General features: G+C 47.8%; 1 protein-coding gene across 6 annotated transcripts in view; it reads right to left on the bottom strand.

Annotated features, from left to right (window-relative positions):
* LOC126530817 (uncharacterized) overlaps positions 1-17,252 on the bottom strand; it is a 230,873-nt gene that overhangs the window by 104,229 nt on the left and 109,392 nt on the right. For all 6 annotated transcript variants that reach the window (XM_050178103.3, XM_050178108.3, XM_050178109.3 and 3 more), the window contains 4 exons: positions 16,362-16,928; positions 9,299-9,778; positions 2,917-3,848; positions 1,004-1,268 (listed from right to left, as the gene is read on the bottom strand). In XM_050178103.3, the coding sequence (XP_050034060.1) occupies positions 1,004-1,268; positions 2,917-3,848; positions 9,299-9,778; positions 16,362-16,928 (2,244 nt within the window). The remainder of the gene's footprint in view (positions 1-1,003; positions 1,269-2,916; positions 3,849-9,298; positions 9,779-16,361; positions 16,929-17,252) is intronic.

Below are 17,252 nucleotides of genomic sequence, written 5' to 3'. Positions count from 1 at the left end.
CCATGGCGATTTGAGCCCTTGGGGGCAGTAAAAGGCATGCATTCATTTTTTTCAGATTGCCCAATTTTTTATACATTTTCACGGCCCCTAAGTAGTCCGAAAAATCAGACACTGACAGCATATGCAAGTTGTCTACACTTCAATGTAATAATTTCAGTACCTTTTTCTACATGTACTGTATTTACTCGCATAATGATCAAACTCTTTTTTGGTCAAAATGATTGGTGCAAATTCAGGGGTGTGATCATTACACGGGTTAAATTTCCCGTGTCCACTTTGAGGGGACAGAAACGGAGATGGGCGCGCTTAGCTGCCAGTGACATAGAAACACATTGCAGGCATGCTGCAGAAACTGCAGCATTTGTCTTCACTACTAACCTAATACGGCACGTTTCCGCTAAGGGTGGACGAATATCTTAGCTGTGTTACAAACGCCGGCGTATGAATAGAGTACACTTCTAACGTAACAGTGTAAACGTGGCCACTATCATTGCCGCTCGCAATTTGTTGCGTGCCCACGAGTATAGATGAGAAGAATCGAAAGGCGCCTTTTTTTGTTGTTGGCCGAAACCATTATGAAGCCTACAAGTAATAATGCCAAGGCAAGTTTGGTTGTAGCTTTTTTTTTTTCATGGATATGCGGAAAGTGATGAAAGGAATGAAACGGGGCATCTGCTTAAGAACGTTTGGTGCATGCAGACTGCTTGATATGTCAAGATTCGTTCGAGTAGCATTCGACAGATGGTAAGCGCGATCATCATTAGATAGACTTGGCACACGACATAACGCTGCGACTAGTTCGGGGTGCGATCATTACGCGAGTTCGATGATTATGCGAGTAAATACGGTACTTTGTTTACGAGGGATCAAACGCTGTAGATGACCATATGGGCCCCTAGGAATTCCCAAGACACCTGTGTGACATTTTCTCACTTGCAGTGTGGCATTGGCAATAAAGATGTTTCTGAAATGTGCGAGACACACTGGATGCCTCCATGCTCACCGTGTCCGAGTTGGTCTGGTGGCCTGTGGGGAGGGGGGCCCCCCATCACGCGGATGGCACCCTGCTCGGTGCGCACCAGGTGCATGGTTCCACCTGGAGACACCATGGGCCCTCCTGGCCCCACGGACATGGGCTGGCGCATCAGGTGTGGCCCGCCCACCTGGGGTGGGCCTGCCACCATGCTGCCTGCAGGCCAGCCGGATGGCCCACCCGGCATCTGGTGGTAACGCTGGCCAGGGTTGCCCACAAGCTGGTTCGGGTTCACCTGCAATAATGTTCACTATCATTACTACGGATGTGAGAATATCAAATTTTCCAATACAAATCGAATACAAACACTTAGCTTCGAATATAACATAATGATATGCATATGCATTTATTAGCAAGCTTGGTTATTTTAACATGTTGGAACATTGCAAATACATTGTCTGGACTAGTAAGCCACGCTTCATCGTGTATACGCGAGTGCGCTCCCTTCCCCCCCTCACCCCTTGCTTGCACGGGCAGACAGCACTTACCAAGCCACCATCCTTCTTAGCTCACCCTTGAACGTTTTCACTTGCACCTAAAGCACACAGCGCGGAGGGTGCAATGGGATCTTATCACTCTTGAACTTTATACAGAACATGATGCTGCTCTGTTTCAACGATCGGCCTCAGTCGCATGTTTTTCAACCATTTGACCACCTGCGGTCACGGAAGTTCCCATTTATTGTCTCAACATTCCTTAGCAATACAGTGAAATTTCGTTATACTGAAATTGTGCAAGAACACTTTGTTATATTGAGTCTCAAAATACAGTAGAACCTCGTTCATACTTTTTAGAAAAAGCCGCAAGAAAAAAATGTACTAACCGAGAAAACTTACGATCTGAAGCAACTAAAAAAATTTGACCGACTCAACTATTGTTGACATCTACGTAATGCGAAGCCTCGTGCGGATCAATACGGCACGAGACGCCGAGGCCCATCCAGTTGGTGGTGCTCTGGCGGAACGAGATGAGTTTTCTTGTTTTCCCATTGCGTGTTGTTTTAAGAGGATCATGGGAAACCAAAACGAAATCGAGCTGGTGGGCAACGCCGGATGGCGCCGAAGTGAAATGTGATGCCCACATCGTGCCGCCTGCAGCAGGGAGCAGCGGCTCATTTAAATTATCAGCTGCTAAAAGCAGCAGTATGCTACCCATGGCACTAAGCACCACGATAGGCGAAGATGCTTATCACAATAGGTTTGGCGGTGATAGCTGTGAACGCAGCACGCGACGACCTGGGTGGACATTTTCTAGTGTACCAGAATAAAAACTGTGTGCACCGTCGTTTTCACATGACACAGGCGGCTATATACTGTTCTCGGTCGAGTGCACCTCGCACATTTTCTCGTTTACATGGGATCTAGCAGGTGAAAAACGTATCATACGATCACAGTTTGGCGACGTTCTGAACACTGATGGCGAAAAATCCTATTTTCCGGGAACATATGAATGATATGAATGCTCGTAGCTCTATTTGGTCATTTTTTTGTTTTTTCAATGGCGAACATTGGCACCGGGAAAACTTACGTAACAGGAACATGTCAACAAGGTTCTGCTCTACATGGTGTTCTACGGACAAGAAGTTATAAAAAGCTAAATACTTTGTTATAACAAGAATTTCGTTGAAGTTCATTATATCGAGGTTAGCTGTACATGTGAGCAGCACAAAAGTATGTGACTTACGATTACACCAAATTATGTGACATATACTATCCTTTTCTTTTATCTGTGACACACTAATATTTGTTTGTGAATGCAAGCAGTGAGAGGAGTCTCTATAGCCCTAATAGCGTTGCCTGCTATGTATGAAATGGAGTACAATGGGGACTGATTTGGACCAAAAGTCGAGGACTTAATAGAACTACCAGGGACGTCTCACTCACAGGATGCTGTTGTGGCATAGCGGGCAGAAGAGACGCCTGAGACATGACAGGTGCCGGTGCTCCAATGCTGTCATCAGGTGGGCCTGAGAGTACGTCGGCCTTGAGGCGCTCAAAGTCCACGTCACTCAGCAGGGATGCCGTCGCAGCCTCTCCGCTCTGCTTTCGCTGCTCCCTCTTCTCCTGCTCCACCAGGTCCTCCAGGAGCAAGGGCTGCTCTTGCAGCAGCAAAGGCCGCTGCTCACCGGGCGGCCCACTCAGACTTCCACCCATGGCCACCGCCGCAACGGGCACACCGGCTCCTGGGGGACGCATGCCCGTTAAGGAACCTCTCAGGTGACTCATGGCCACCCCCGGCATGGCTTGGGCCATCATGCGAACACCTGGCATGGCACCAGAGCCGCCCGTGTAAGGCGGTGGTGGTCGCATCCCCCGGAGACCCAGGTGCTGCGCCGACATTGTGAAGGATGCTGTAGGCACCACATTCATAGGTGGCCGATTCTCAAACACGGGCATTTTGGGAATCTGCTGTGGCTGCTGCTGCTGCTGCTGACGTTGACGCTGCATGAGTTGCTGCTGCTGTCCTTGCTGCTGTTGCTGTTCTTGCTGCTGTGCTAGCGCAGGTTGCTGTTGGTTTGAAACATTACCTTCTGCTGAAAACGTTGAAAAGCCCAAACTCGTTGGTTTGCGGTCTTCCATCCTCCGCCCCTCTTCCTTGACCGTGGGTTCCTGTTTAACGCCCCCACCTTCCTGGGGCATGGCTCCATCTTCGTCTTTGGTGTCCGTTTCCTGACGCCCGACTTCATCCAGGTCGTCTTCTTTGTCGTCCAGATCAAGGTGCTCGTCGAGGATATTGCTCTTTTCGCCTTCTCCTACAAAGGCCCGATCCAGCTCCGGGTCAGCATACTCAAGTATGTTGAAATCGTTTCCAAGACCTGATTATAAAGAAAGACAAAGGCAAAACAGGAGATTACCAAAACTTGCAAGGCAAGCGGTGCCTATTTCTAAAGGCTCGCTATCCAAGCTGAGCTGTGCGAGAGTCATAATGCCAAAGTCACAAATCCTAATAAAGACCTTGTGCACGGACAAGAAACAGGGCTCTTTTTTCCCCAAAGCAAAGCAGCAGGACCAGGAGAAAAAAACATGCAGCTTCACATCTTCGGCCACTGAGAGTCTGCCCTGTGCAACTACAATAAGTTTCATAAACAAGCAATAGGCATTACACTCGAGCTTCATTACAAAGAATTCGCATCCAACATGAATATACCTTCATTATTCCAATGTAGGTTATAAACATACATTCATTAGACACTGCCATTTGCAAGAAAAATTTTAGATTTACTTTGTTACATCCAATTATATTTTGTATTTTTGTGCAAATAACCTGCAGCAGGAATTTAAAAATTTAACAGTGGAGTTGGGGTGAGGGTTATAGACGAATTTCACCTGGAGGTGTGGCTCAATGCCCTGCTGTGAAGCCACACCTCAAGGCAGAAATCTCCGCCGCCAAAAGTTTCATTATCTCCTAAGGATCCCCACCCCTTCCCCATTTCCAAGTGTCGAAGCTCTCTTTTCTCCTCTTTCATGGTCGCCCACTTTCCTCCTCTTTTCGCCTCGCCATCTTGAGTTTTGGCTTTGTTAGTAGCAAATTGTGCATGCGGCACCATGCGACCCAGAACTCAGCTCAAGGTTATCAGCATCGCTGAAGAGATGGGGAACAGAGTCACTGGCTGAAGGCACGATGTGAATGAGTCATGCTTCTGCCAATGGAAACTGTTTCTACAAAGTTTGAGCATTGTTGTATCAGTTATTTTCGCAGAAGTGTAGACTTCTTTTTTTTTTTTTCTTCCCGGGATGTGACAATTTGTATGCCTTCGCAGCACCATCATATGCCCTATAGAGCCAATGTATTGACCCTTTTCGCAGAGCAGTTTGCTCTAGAGAAACAAGATGGCACTTCCGGCGGCGCGCTGCACGTTGCCTCAGCGAAAGAGCACGAATACGAAAACATTACTTCTTTTGCCCTGCTTCTGTGCAACCAGCTGTCGGAAATGCAACTGGGTTTTCGCTAACGCACTACGCTTCATTCATGCTGCAAAATGTAGAACGGTGGAGAGAAGACGTGCGCCGTAGTCGGCTGCAAAAATTGTGACTGGCATATTAAGGGGTGAAATGAATTTGTGCGTCCAAGTTCACGAAGCCACTGCTACATAAGGACTGCCTGTGTTGCCAGTTCTTCGTGATGCATGATTTTCCTCGAGGATGAAAAAAAAAAAAACATCACTTATCCGCCATCGTTGTTTCACTAACCTCCTCAAAAGGGGCTTCAACCCCGGAACGTCTGCACAAGTGAGTACCGCTGGTTTTACGGAGACAAAGAGAGTAGCGTCATTTCTTGGCATATAGTAAGTTTCTCTCACATTATTTACTCGCCTCCACCCCAAATCACACGTAAACTTATGGCCACTCTATCGCCAACGTATCAACAATAAGTGAACGGACGCATACTTGAATCAATGCACTGAGGCATGGGTGACGGTGACTACACCGACAAAACACTAACGTTCAAAGCTGAACGTTTCGTAACGGTCCACAGAGTAAGCCAGTGAATAACGATAATTAGTATTTGCTACCAATATTACAAAGTACAGACCATCTACATTACAAGTCTTATGTAATGCAAGAACAAATATATGGCAACTAAGCACACCCGTGACCGATCAGGCTGAAAATAAACAATCAGATAGTGACCGCCAAGGGAACTTTACTGAGTCAGAAACGTGAGAAGCTGCTTCTTAAAAGTATTTGCTAAACAAAGAACGAAGAGGTAAACACACTGATACTGATTCAATTCATAAGCGGAAAGTTAGCATAGCTTGGAATACATATTTTAGCCTGGCTTTTAGTACAAGCACCGTATAAACTGCTTACTCCATTTGGACAAAGCGTAATTGCTCTGAAAGCACTTACATGTCCTGTGAAGCTGTGGGTAAAGTTTTGCGTGTTGCCCACGCAGTCACACTCTACGATATCCGCCAAAACAGAGGTTTGCAAGGTCACACCGGCGTCAGGTACATCCATTGTAAACACAGAGGTAACAGAGGCAGCCGAAGCAGGCAATGGACGCGTCACCACGTGATCAAACATGACAGTGCCTACAGGATCACTATGAAAATGGTCAATAAGGATGTCTGAAATTGTGGACGCTGAAACTCTTCACTGTCTCATTTTTTTTTCTTTTTTTCTTTTTTTTTTTTACTTTTTGCAGTGACCACAGGTTCGAAATGACATTAATTGAAGCCACCAGCGCCGCCACTTTCATTACCTCACACCCTCAAACTAGTGCTTTCACACACAGATCCGCTGACAGCCTTGGCCAGTTGTTGCCACTGCAGCCATTCGTGTTTGACCCCGTGATGTTTGGTGTGTGGTGATATGGTCATTTTGTACTGTCGTGCGCCCTGCAACACTAGGCCCAGTTGCTTCGATGTTCGCTGCAGTTGTGGTTGTGGAAATCTGAGCCCTTGAGGACAGTAAACGGCATGCATTCGTTTTTAGGAGTTCCCAATTTTTCACACGCCGGAGTGGCTTAGCAGCTATGGTGTTGCGCTGCTAAGCTCAAGGTCGCGGGATCAAATCCCTGTCACAATGGCCGCATTTCAATGGGGGCGAAATGCAAAAAAGCCCATGTCCCGTGCTCCGGGGGCACGTTAAAGATCCGCTGGTGGTCAAAACTAATCCGCAGTCCCTCACTAAGGCGTGCCTCATAATCAAATTGTGGTTTTGGCCCGTAATATCCCTGAATTCTCCAATTTTTCGGACATTTTCGCGGCCCAATGGGAGTCGGAAAAATTTGATGTTGACTGCAATTAGAGGTGCAGATTACACGAGGAGGTGGGTTATACACAAAAGAAATACAGCATATTCACGGTCATTACATCAAGATTCCATTTTTCTGACATGCTTTAAAGGGGGGACATGGTTGTGAAAATCATCTTATTTATTTCTTCATGGATTTCGATGAAAATTGGTAAAAATGTTTAGAATGTCTCCCTGATGCTTCCATAAAAGTTTCAGAGCGATACCTTGAGAACATTCTATTGAATTTTATTCAGCAGAATGTCTGTCCCTCAAACTTTCTGGAGGGCCTGGGGAAGTTAAAAAATGCAATAGAAGGCTCATTGAGTATTAAAAAAATTATGGGGTTTTACGTGCCAAAACAACTTTCTGATTATGAGGCACGCTGTAGTGGAGGACTCCGGAAATTTCGACCACATGGGGTTCTTTAACGTGCACCTAAATCTAAGTGCACAGGTGTTTTCGCATTTCGTCCCCATCGAAATACCGCCGTGGCCGGGATATCTCATTGAGTATTGACTGCATAGCTAAATGTGTGCTGAAGGTCGTGACAGTCTCGCACTTTTTTTTTTTTTTTTCGTGACACCAATCTTGTGGAGTGTCATTTATTATTTGTTACCTTCTTATCAAGCACACTTTCAAGGTAGATGAATAGCCATATCATAAATTTATAAAAAGTCAAGATAAGAAAGCGAGATTGTCACGACCTGCACTGTAGCCCAAGGAACGTGAAAAAAGAATGGAGCTAGAATATGCTAAATGGTAACAAAGAAATCGGCTCCAGAAACTGAGCACGAAGGCAAAAAAAAGCAGTTGAGAAAACGGCTCTCAAAGTTTCACCTTCACTACCGTTTTCTAAAAGTCCCCAAATTTGTAGTCTTTGGGGTGTTTTGTGGGACGTGGGGCTTGTATATGTGGCCTCTGGTCCGGTGTGCCTTTGTCCCCCCCCCCTCTTTTTTTTTTTTGCATGGCATTTTTCACTGCTGCTCTACGAAGAGCATGGTGCCTGGGTTTCAAACCAAGTGAGGTGCAGAACTCTGTGTGGACATGAATATAGTTCCAGTGTTGTAGCTGCAGGCTGCCTCATTGATAGCAGTCTCCAGTACAATCAGTGAGGCATTTTTTTCTTTTGGTAGAATCGACCATGTTACTGAATGAAGGCCCCCGAGTCTCAGCAGCCTTCCAAGTCATCTTTCTTTGACAATGCCTGTGGAATTTAGGATCAGAGAGCCAGTGATAGATATGCAGCTGCTAGGTGCTTTCCAGCTCGTACTTTTGTATGATGCCTCGATCACTTCTGCAGCCAGGTGTCTGTGCCAGCCCAAGGGGCCTAGTGAACAAAGCTCACGATGAGCTTCTCTATATGAAAGGGTAGCATGACAGATATTGTTACGAGATATCATGACAATATAATAATAGAGTAAACGCAAAATGTGCTTGGTTGAGGGTCTGAGGTGCTGATGTGCGAAAAGCCTAGTCGCAGATTCAAGGAGCCAACACTCGATGTGCTTGGTCGCGCAGTTCAAGGTGCTGACGCGCGGAGTACCTAGCCGCACAGTCCGAAGTACCGATGCACAATATGCCTAGTCGTGGGCTCGATTAGTAGACATTTGATGTGCTTACTTGCACAGTCCAAAGCGCCGATGCACGTAATTACTAGCCGCGGGCTCGAAGAGTCGACACTCGATGTGCTTAGTCACGCAGTCCAAGGTGCCGACACACGAAATGCCTAGACGTGGGCTCGAGGAGGCAACGCTCGATGTACTTAATCGCTCAGTCAGAGGTGCCAATGCATAAAATGCTTAGCCACGGGCCCGAGGATTGCGTGCGCGATGAGCTTGGTCACGAATTACTAAAGACCGAGTGCTGAAAGGCTTAGCCGCGTGTCCAAGGATTCTGTGCGTGAATATTGGTTGCGATGTTCATGTCGCCGATGCTCGGTATGCTTAGCCACGGGTCTGAGATGTCCACAAATGTAGGGATCGGCCACGCTACTGCTATGTCCACATAGTGCCTGTTTTGATACGTCGAGATTACGGCGAGTGGAGACATCCATACTCGCAAGGTGCAAAGAACTGAGTAGACAACGCGTACGCCAGACCAATGGCGAACTGCACTGTAGTCACATGGTGGGCGCGGCCAATCGCAGACTCCAGCACGATTTTCAATCTTTTGCTTTTTGTGTGCTTGTTTCTATATAGAGGAGATAGCTGAAGCAGCAAATTCGAAGACGAAGAAATGCACTTTTCAACGAGACCAAGATGGCAGCGCTCGGTCACGCCGTTCCGGAGATATTGTGGCTTGAAATACACTGTTCTTTCTTGATTTCCGTGAAATTTTTCGCCACCGTGGCTGATAAAACATTTCTTTAGAGTACTTCAATGGGGTTTACAGCGATGATATTTTGGAATCGGATAGAAAAGAAGTTATAGAAACAGAAAATCTAGTTTTTAAAAAATGGATGTTTTGGCCATATTTCGCGATGTGAAAGCTGCATCTTTAAGGCTATAATTAGCATCCAGCTCACCTAGAAGTTCGTCGTCATCCAGGTCGTCCTCCATGTCAGCACCCCCATCATCTTGGTCTTCAGCACCCTGGGCCTCAACTTCTTTCACCAAGTCCCCCGCAGTCTTCTTCTTCGCCGGCTGGGATTCCAAGCTCTCCGAGCGAGCATTGGCACCAGCAGCAGGTGAAGCAGCAACAGCAGTTGCTGCAGCATCAGTGCTACTGCCAGCTGGGGCAGGTCGCTGCTGTTGCTGCTGTTGGTGCTGCTGCTGCTGTTGCTGCTGCTGCTGTTGTTGAGAGGGCTGCTGGGGTGGCTCTGGCATACCACCCTGACCAGGCTGGCCTTCTCCCGATGTAATGCTGCCCACCAAGCTCTGCTGTGAAGTGCCCTGTGCAGGGAAGGCGCTGCTCTGAATCAGGTTCCCTTCCTTGGACAACAGAGCACCATCTGGAAATCCACTGGATGGTGGCAGTTGCTGCCTGAACATCGCTGGCCTTGGCCCTGTAATGAGAGTAGCCAATTTCAGTTCCAACAGTAGGCACCAGACAATCAGGCTGAATCTTACTGCACTGATTAAAGGTTCCTTAAAGGTATCCTCCAGTGATACCATAAACATTCCAGGATTTAAAACTGATCGTGTTCTCTTATGTGTAAACAAATGCCACCTTTCTTTTTCAGCACCAACAAACTTTTAAAAAAGTTCTTTACACCATATTGCTAGGCTGGCACAATATGGACTGCCAGAAAAAGCAAACGCTGCATAGTGAGTCCGAGGCCTAAATGTACCAAATAAACTTTAACATGAGAGGAGAAGCCCGTAGAACACAGGCACCAACAAAATATCTAGCGTTAGCCATGCGCCATTCCAGTTACTGTACCTAACAACTGTGAATAGTGACATAACAAGAAGCTAATACAGTGAAACTTTGTTACTACGAACTTTTCAGAAATCCCCTCCTGACTTCTTATAGTTTCAATGTAGAAATATTTCAGTACTACGAACTTCGGAATACCGAAGTTTTCAGAATAACTATCGTTATTCAGCTTCCCTGTGATGTTAACAACGCCTCAGTACTACGAATTATTCAAAAATCTGGTGATTCTTAGATTTCCGTGTATTCTTCATAGCAGCCGAAATAGTAGGCTAGCAGATGACAAGGTGCAGAGAGCGGACGTCACGGCGCATGGGTTTGAAAAACCTGAGACAGTGCCCAAGAAAAATATGCGGGCGAGCAGAGGCGACAACGCATCAGGTTTTGTGAGCGTATGCTCCACCCAGAAAAGCGTCACCTAGCTATGGAGGCGCATCTCTTTCTTCTTTCACCCTTCTTTCTGCACACGCCTCTTTCTTTCAAGCTTCTTTCTCTGACCGTACTCGCTACATGTGCGTTGAAATGTAACCTCCATGCTTGCAGAGATGCCACACGGTCGCACTTTACACTTTCCAGATGGTGTCGTTTACGCGCGCTTGCACTTTGACATACGTTAAACCTGCCTATAACGAACCTCTATACAACGAATTCGTCGATGTACCGAAGTTTTTCTATTCGCTACCGTCACTCCGTAGAAGCACATGTATTTGGGACCTCTATGTAACAAATTGGCGGCAGGAGACACCCTGTATATAATGAATTCCCTTTGCCGACCACCTAGCGGATTTTGCCCCAAATTTTGTTATTTTGGCACGAGCAGCAGCCACATGCATTTCCTGCGGTTGCCCCACCGACGATGGAGCGCAAAGCAGTGTCACCGTGCTTGGCACGCACATAGTAGCCCCGGCGAGAGCAAGGCTTCCACAGTGTGCAGCCGGCGCAACACGTAGGGAAGCACAGCGCAACACGTTCCGAACAGCGAGGCTTCCGCAGAGTGCCGTTGGCGCAGAGAGTAGGGAGGATCGACGCTTGTCCGCACGTGTCTACACCCGCATTGAGGCACCCCCTGCGTCCCTTGAGCCGGCCGAGAGAAAGTGTGATTGTGAAGCGAAAGAGGCACTACACGCGCATTCAGCCACCCCCTGCGTCCCTTGAGCCAGCCAGCAACACTCTTCTTGATGACAGTGATCTAAAGAAGAGAAAGGCGCTTGATTCTGCAACCCATGAGGGAACACGGCGAAGCGTCGACGTGGCCGTGTCCTTATTTCCTCCTCCCTTCAAACATTCCGCCGCTCATTCTAAGTAAACATCCCGCCGCTCATTCTAAGTAACGTTGCTGCCGCTTGCGGGTTGCTGGCGGGGCGTTGGCAGCGCCACTATTTGGTAACTACAGAAGTCTCTGCACTTCACTTCATTAACCTGACACCAGGTGATACTACTAAGAAGAAAAGGACTGCTTTTCATGTCTCGTGGAGTCGTGGTCACTCTTTGTTTCTTCGTTTTTGAACCATGCGCACGTGCAAGTGGACTCCCGTGTCCACGCATCCAGTCACTTCGGTGTTCCAAGGATGAGTGTCTCGATAAAAAACATAAAATATTGACTCTTGAAGACATAATGGCACTCTTGGACACTGTTTCTGGAGGCGAAAAAAAGAAAGATGTAGCTACCAAATTTGGCATCCCAGCTAGTTCTCTGTATACAATACTGAACGCAAAAAATACAAGTTGCAGTGCAGTGGAGTCAGATACTGACTGTAAGAAGAAGCTGAAGCCCATCAACATACTCCGACATCAACAAAGCGTTGTTTAGTTGGTTCGTGGACATGAGAGCACGAAATGTTCCCATCAGCGGCGCTGTTTTGCAGCAAAAAGCAAGGGATTATGCTTGTACCTTGGGTTGCAATGATTTAAAAGAAAGTAACGGGTGGCTTCAAGGCTCCAAAAGCAGGTATGGAATTGTCGGCAAAGTAATTAGCGGAGAGTCCTCCTCTGCGGACAGGGATGGTGCCCCTTCTTGGATTTAGCACAAGCTACCAGGCATTTTGGAGCGTTACGACGCATGTGATACATACAACGCTGACGAAACGACCCTTTTTCTACGAGTTGCTCCCAAACCGCACCTTTACGCTAAAAGGAGACGTCTGCCCCGGCGGCAAGCAGAGTAAACGTCGCTTGACTGTTTTGCTCTAGGTAAATTCGGACAGAAGCGACAAGCTAGTCCCACTGGTTATCGGCAAAAGCGCCCGACCCAGATACCTTAAAGGGACACACAGAATGCCTGCGAAATACGTGGCAAATGCAAAAGCATGGATGACACGGGACATATTTTGCGACTGATTGAGAGAGTTCTACAAAGATATCAAGAAACAAGGCCGCAAAATTAGTCTATTCATAGACAACCGTAATGCCCACCATTTTGAGGGCCTCGAGCTGTCTAACATTGAACTATCGTTTTTACCTGCGAACTGTACCTCGCTCATTCAGCCCCTTGACAGAGGAATTATTAAAAGTATGAAGTAGATTTATGCAAAGGCTGCTTCTGAGCATTCGTCTTCGGCGGGAAACAAAGGTGGACACTTTTTCAAGCGGTTGAGATGCTTGAAGCATCCTGGCGGGAAACAAGTGGAGACATTACTATGAACTGCTTCAGCAAGGCCCGGATCACTAAAGAGGTTCAGGCTGCGGAAACTGACAGTGGAGAGGAAGAGCTTTCAGGCCCATCCAATCTCACCAAAGCTTGTGTTTCACTGTGCGCGAATGGAGCAGCCCCGGACGACGTGCAGCTTTGTGATCTTTTGTGTGCGGACAACTGCGCCATCACTGTGGAAGAGATCTCGGATGAGGTGCTGGTGGAAAGTATCTGATATCACAGTGACGACGACGGATCTTTGGAGGTCGATTCATCACATGCTTTGCATTCCACGAAGGAAGTGCTGGATGCCATTGACTTTTTGCGCCGCGTCATGGGCTCGCTAGATGATGAGGGAATGGCGTTGTGTCCCTTGATGTCTTATGAGTGTTCAGTGTTGTCGTCCCTCACAAACAAGCAACGGAGCAAAATAACACAGTTTTTAGCCATTAAATAAATGCGTTTTGGGCAAGTACCTCCAGTTCCCCTTTTGTTTAATTTGTGCATTTCTCTCACAGATTTTCATGCTGAAACTGCATATAACAAAAACCTCTTTGTAACGAAAATTTTCGAGCATTTCTCAATTTCGTTATATCCAGGTTTAACTGTAGTTCAGGTGTCTGCCTCAAGCGCAACAGTTGCGGTGTCCACGGGCAAGAAATGTGGAAAACAAAAAGCAAGAAACATTGCACTTTGGGAGCGATGTGGTGCTATCATTTGGTTAGCAGTTTTCTCTACAGCAGTGTCTCTTTTGCGTGCGTCACTCTTACTATACAGTGCTTTAGTGGTGCGCGGTGGCAGAATGTATGAAAAATAGCAATAGCGCGTGCCAAGAGCCTACAGCGATGCTTTCGTGGATGGCTCATATATTGACAATTCATGAACTGATGGGTTGATGGGCAGAATGGTTGGTATTGGGCCTTTCACTAACCAGGCAAACCTCGTTAATACATACCCGCTTAATGTGTAATTGCAGTTTATACGTAGTCACGAAGAATCCCCCACCCAGTCCCCGTTCAACCCCATGTATTGGCTGACCGCTTAAGCTGTAGACACTCAGTACCCATCAAACGGTTAGTGCATACTTTTTTCTTTCTTGTTCTAGACGCACAGGCACAAAATCGGCAAAATTTCATGTGTGCAGACGTTCCATTCTCGAGCAGCGACACCCGGTTGACAGCCGCCAGCGATAATGACGTGAAAACATGGCCACCATGACATTGTTCCTGCTCATACAGCTGTTGCCGATCGCAGCGCACAAAAGCATGGCCTTCGAGATTGGCTTCCTGTAACGAAGAAGCTGCCGGTAGGGGTGAGGATTCGCTATCGCCGTTGAACCCAATCCAATCCGATTCAACTAGTAACGGCGCAAAAGCAAATTTATTTAATATATGCATAGGTATTTATACGCTTACTCAAAAAGAAAAATGTCCCTCCGTCCGTCTGTCCCATAAGCCGACCGCTTTCAAGATAAAGCCCGTAGAGTGAATGACTGTACCTTCATGCTGCCTGTCGCTTCAACACTAACGAGGCGGCGAGAACACAGCACTCACGAAGCTTTCGGTACAAGCCGCACCCTGCCCCTTTCGCAGATCGCTTTCAAGACGTGAGCCCCCACGTCTCTCTTCAGTGTGCAGCGGCGGAAATGCAGCATGTGGAGCTATTAGCAGTCGGCAGTCTCTGTCCGTATCGCAGATCGTTTTCAAGATACGGTCCTCGCGGCCGTGCCATATATGTAGGCACAGCCGGTGTACGCTTGATCACAGTTCATAATGCTTCAAAGTAATCGGATAAAGCGCTAATGAGCGATAATGGCTCATAATAATCGGAACATCATCAGCGCACCGGGTGCAGCCACCTGTAGTACTTTGCTTGCATTATCAATGCACCTTGCGCCGCCGTCCGCACCAGTTCGTGCCACTGCAGTGTTGTCGTTTGTTTGTACTGGCTGGATCAAGTTTCATAACATTGATAATGACACCGGGCTGCATGTTGGTGAGCAAGTAGCACAATGCTTATGCATACTTAGATGACTCCCTCAGAGGTTCCTGCATGAATTATTTTTTCTTCATTGCCCCAGAGTGTTTATGGTCGTGATGTTGTCGCGGGGTTCAAAGGTCATTGCTGCGGCGTGTCGGGTTTATGTTATTGAGATGTCGACGTTGTTACATCTGCGGAATTCTCGGATAGCGACAGTGTTGCTGCCTTCGCACCTCGCCCATCTTCAAGCAAAAGTGACGACGACAACGATGATGTAGAAGTGGATGACAGCCCTGCATTATTTGACGCAGCGCGTGCTTTGAGCATCATGCGAGCTTTCACAGAGAAGCGGGGCCTCGTGGACAAACTTGCTTGTGGCCTTACTGAGTTCGAAGGTGCTGCGGCAAGTGAAGATCACCAATTTTTTTGTTGCCTACCTACAAATAAAGCCTGTCTGAGTGTGTGTTTGAGAGCATCGTGACGCAGTTATTTTCCGGCCGGTAAGTAGCTTCTAAACTGCCATTGGCGGTTAATTCGTACATCGTTTAGCGCACACCTAAACGTCGTTCCCGGCCGACTACTGTTAGATACAGGACCTTTTCCTGAGCCTCCTTCGAGTTCACCAGACCACATTGAATCGCACCACACCTAAGTAAGGAACGCAGAAGCAGATCTACCCCGTTCCCGAGGCGCGGCACATGTAAACGAGTTGGCGTCCCCCACCTCGTGCGCCGCAGGTGGAGCTATTCACTGCTTGACTCTTCCCCAAAGTGTAGCGAGAGCCTGGCACTGTTCGAGGTAACGTGGGTAACCCGGCAAGACGGCTGTAATGCACCGTGAAGCCCTGGCAGCAATCCCCCCATCCGCCTTTGTGAAGGCAGTTGCAGACCGGGAAGGCAATACCGCAGAGAGAAGTAAGCCTTCGGACAATTGGGGCCCAAGGAGCGACCCTGTGCGCCGGTTGTGACACAATCGCACGGGCACCTACCATGGCCGAAAATGACAACACCTGAGCGGGCTCGCCGATTGGCCGAAAATGGCGTCACCTGAGCGGGCTCACCAATTGGCCGAACGTGACGTGACTTCAAGACATCGAAGGGCTTAAAAGCCAGAGACCGGCAGCAGCAGATTCCTTCACTCATCTCTTTCGAGCTTCTTGCCACGGGCCGCAGCGTCCGAGTTGCTGCCGGCCCGTAATGACTTTATGACTGTTAATTTCTTTGTATTCTCACTGTAAATAATGTAAATAAACCTCCAGTTTTTATCTCTAAGTCCTCCTCAACCTCGGCCAACTCCCGCACCCAACGGCAAGGTCCAAAAATCTGGGAGACAGCAATTGGGATTGTCCTCCAGATCCAACACTACGCATTAATGAGGTTTGACTGTAACAATCTTTCAGAATAACAAACAATTCACCACAGTCCCATAAATTTCGTCATATCGAGATTTAACTGTATACGTACATAACCCTATGTTAACTAAATAGGACTGGAGGTTCATAGCGTAAGAGATGGGAACAATGCAGCAGACAGGAGCATATGGACAGGGCTCTCCTGTATAACCCCAGCAATTGACCAAAACCCCTGGTAAACTCAAGGATCACCTGGCATGTGCTGCGGTGGGATGCCCATGTGTTGTGCCTGCGCCTGCATGGCTGCCGCCCGCTGTGGGTCGAATTGCTCCAGGCGATTTATTGGTGGCCTCTGCAGCTGTTGTTGTTGCTGCTGCTGCTGCTGCTGCTGCTGCATCTGCTGCCACTGCTGCTGGCGCATTAATTGCTGCCGGTGGAGCATCAGCATCCGGAGCCGGGCCTCATTGATCTGGGGCCGCACGGCTCCTGGCTGTTGTGGCTGTGGCTGAGGCTGTTGTGGCTGTTGCTGTTGCTGGGGGTCTCTTGGCTCGGCTAGCAAGCCACTGTGCGGAAAGCCCTGCTGGCCAGGATGGAGCTGCTGGGCTGGCTGTTGTGTCTGCTGCTGTTGGAGTTGTTTGTGCTGCAGCTGCTGTTGCTGCAGCTGCTGTTGCTGCAACTGTAGTTGCTGCTGCTGTTGCAGTTGTTGCAGCTGCTGCTGCTGCTGTGGTGGCAGGGACTTCTGCTGCTGCGACTGCTGCTGCTGTAGTTGCAGTTGTTGCTGCTGCAATTGCTGCTGTTGGTGCTCGACAGAGGCCATACCTGCGAGTAATGCATCCATGCCTGTCATGCACAAGATTTGAGTGCCAGCATTGATGACAGACATCATTACTGGCATCAGTAATGATGCCAGTAATCATTAATCATCAGTAATCATTACTGGCATTACAGCATCATTACTGTCACAAGGAGTATTAGTCATGACCCTGTGCTGACAAAATTGTGACTAACGACCCCTTTTCTTATTTGTGACTAACAACTAAAATGTAGGGTTGTGCGAATATTCGAAACTTTTGAATACCGAAGCGAATAATGTCATAATCGATTCGACCTTGGATTCGAATAGCGCTATTCGAAAACTCCGAA

This window comes from Dermacentor andersoni, chromosome 5, assembly GCF_023375885.2.
Source record: "Dermacentor andersoni chromosome 5, qqDerAnde1_hic_scaffold, whole genome shotgun sequence".
Classification (NCBI taxonomy): domain Eukaryota; kingdom Metazoa; phylum Arthropoda; class Arachnida; order Ixodida; family Ixodidae; genus Dermacentor; species Dermacentor andersoni.
This window is presented reverse-complemented; position numbering and strand designations above follow the sequence as displayed.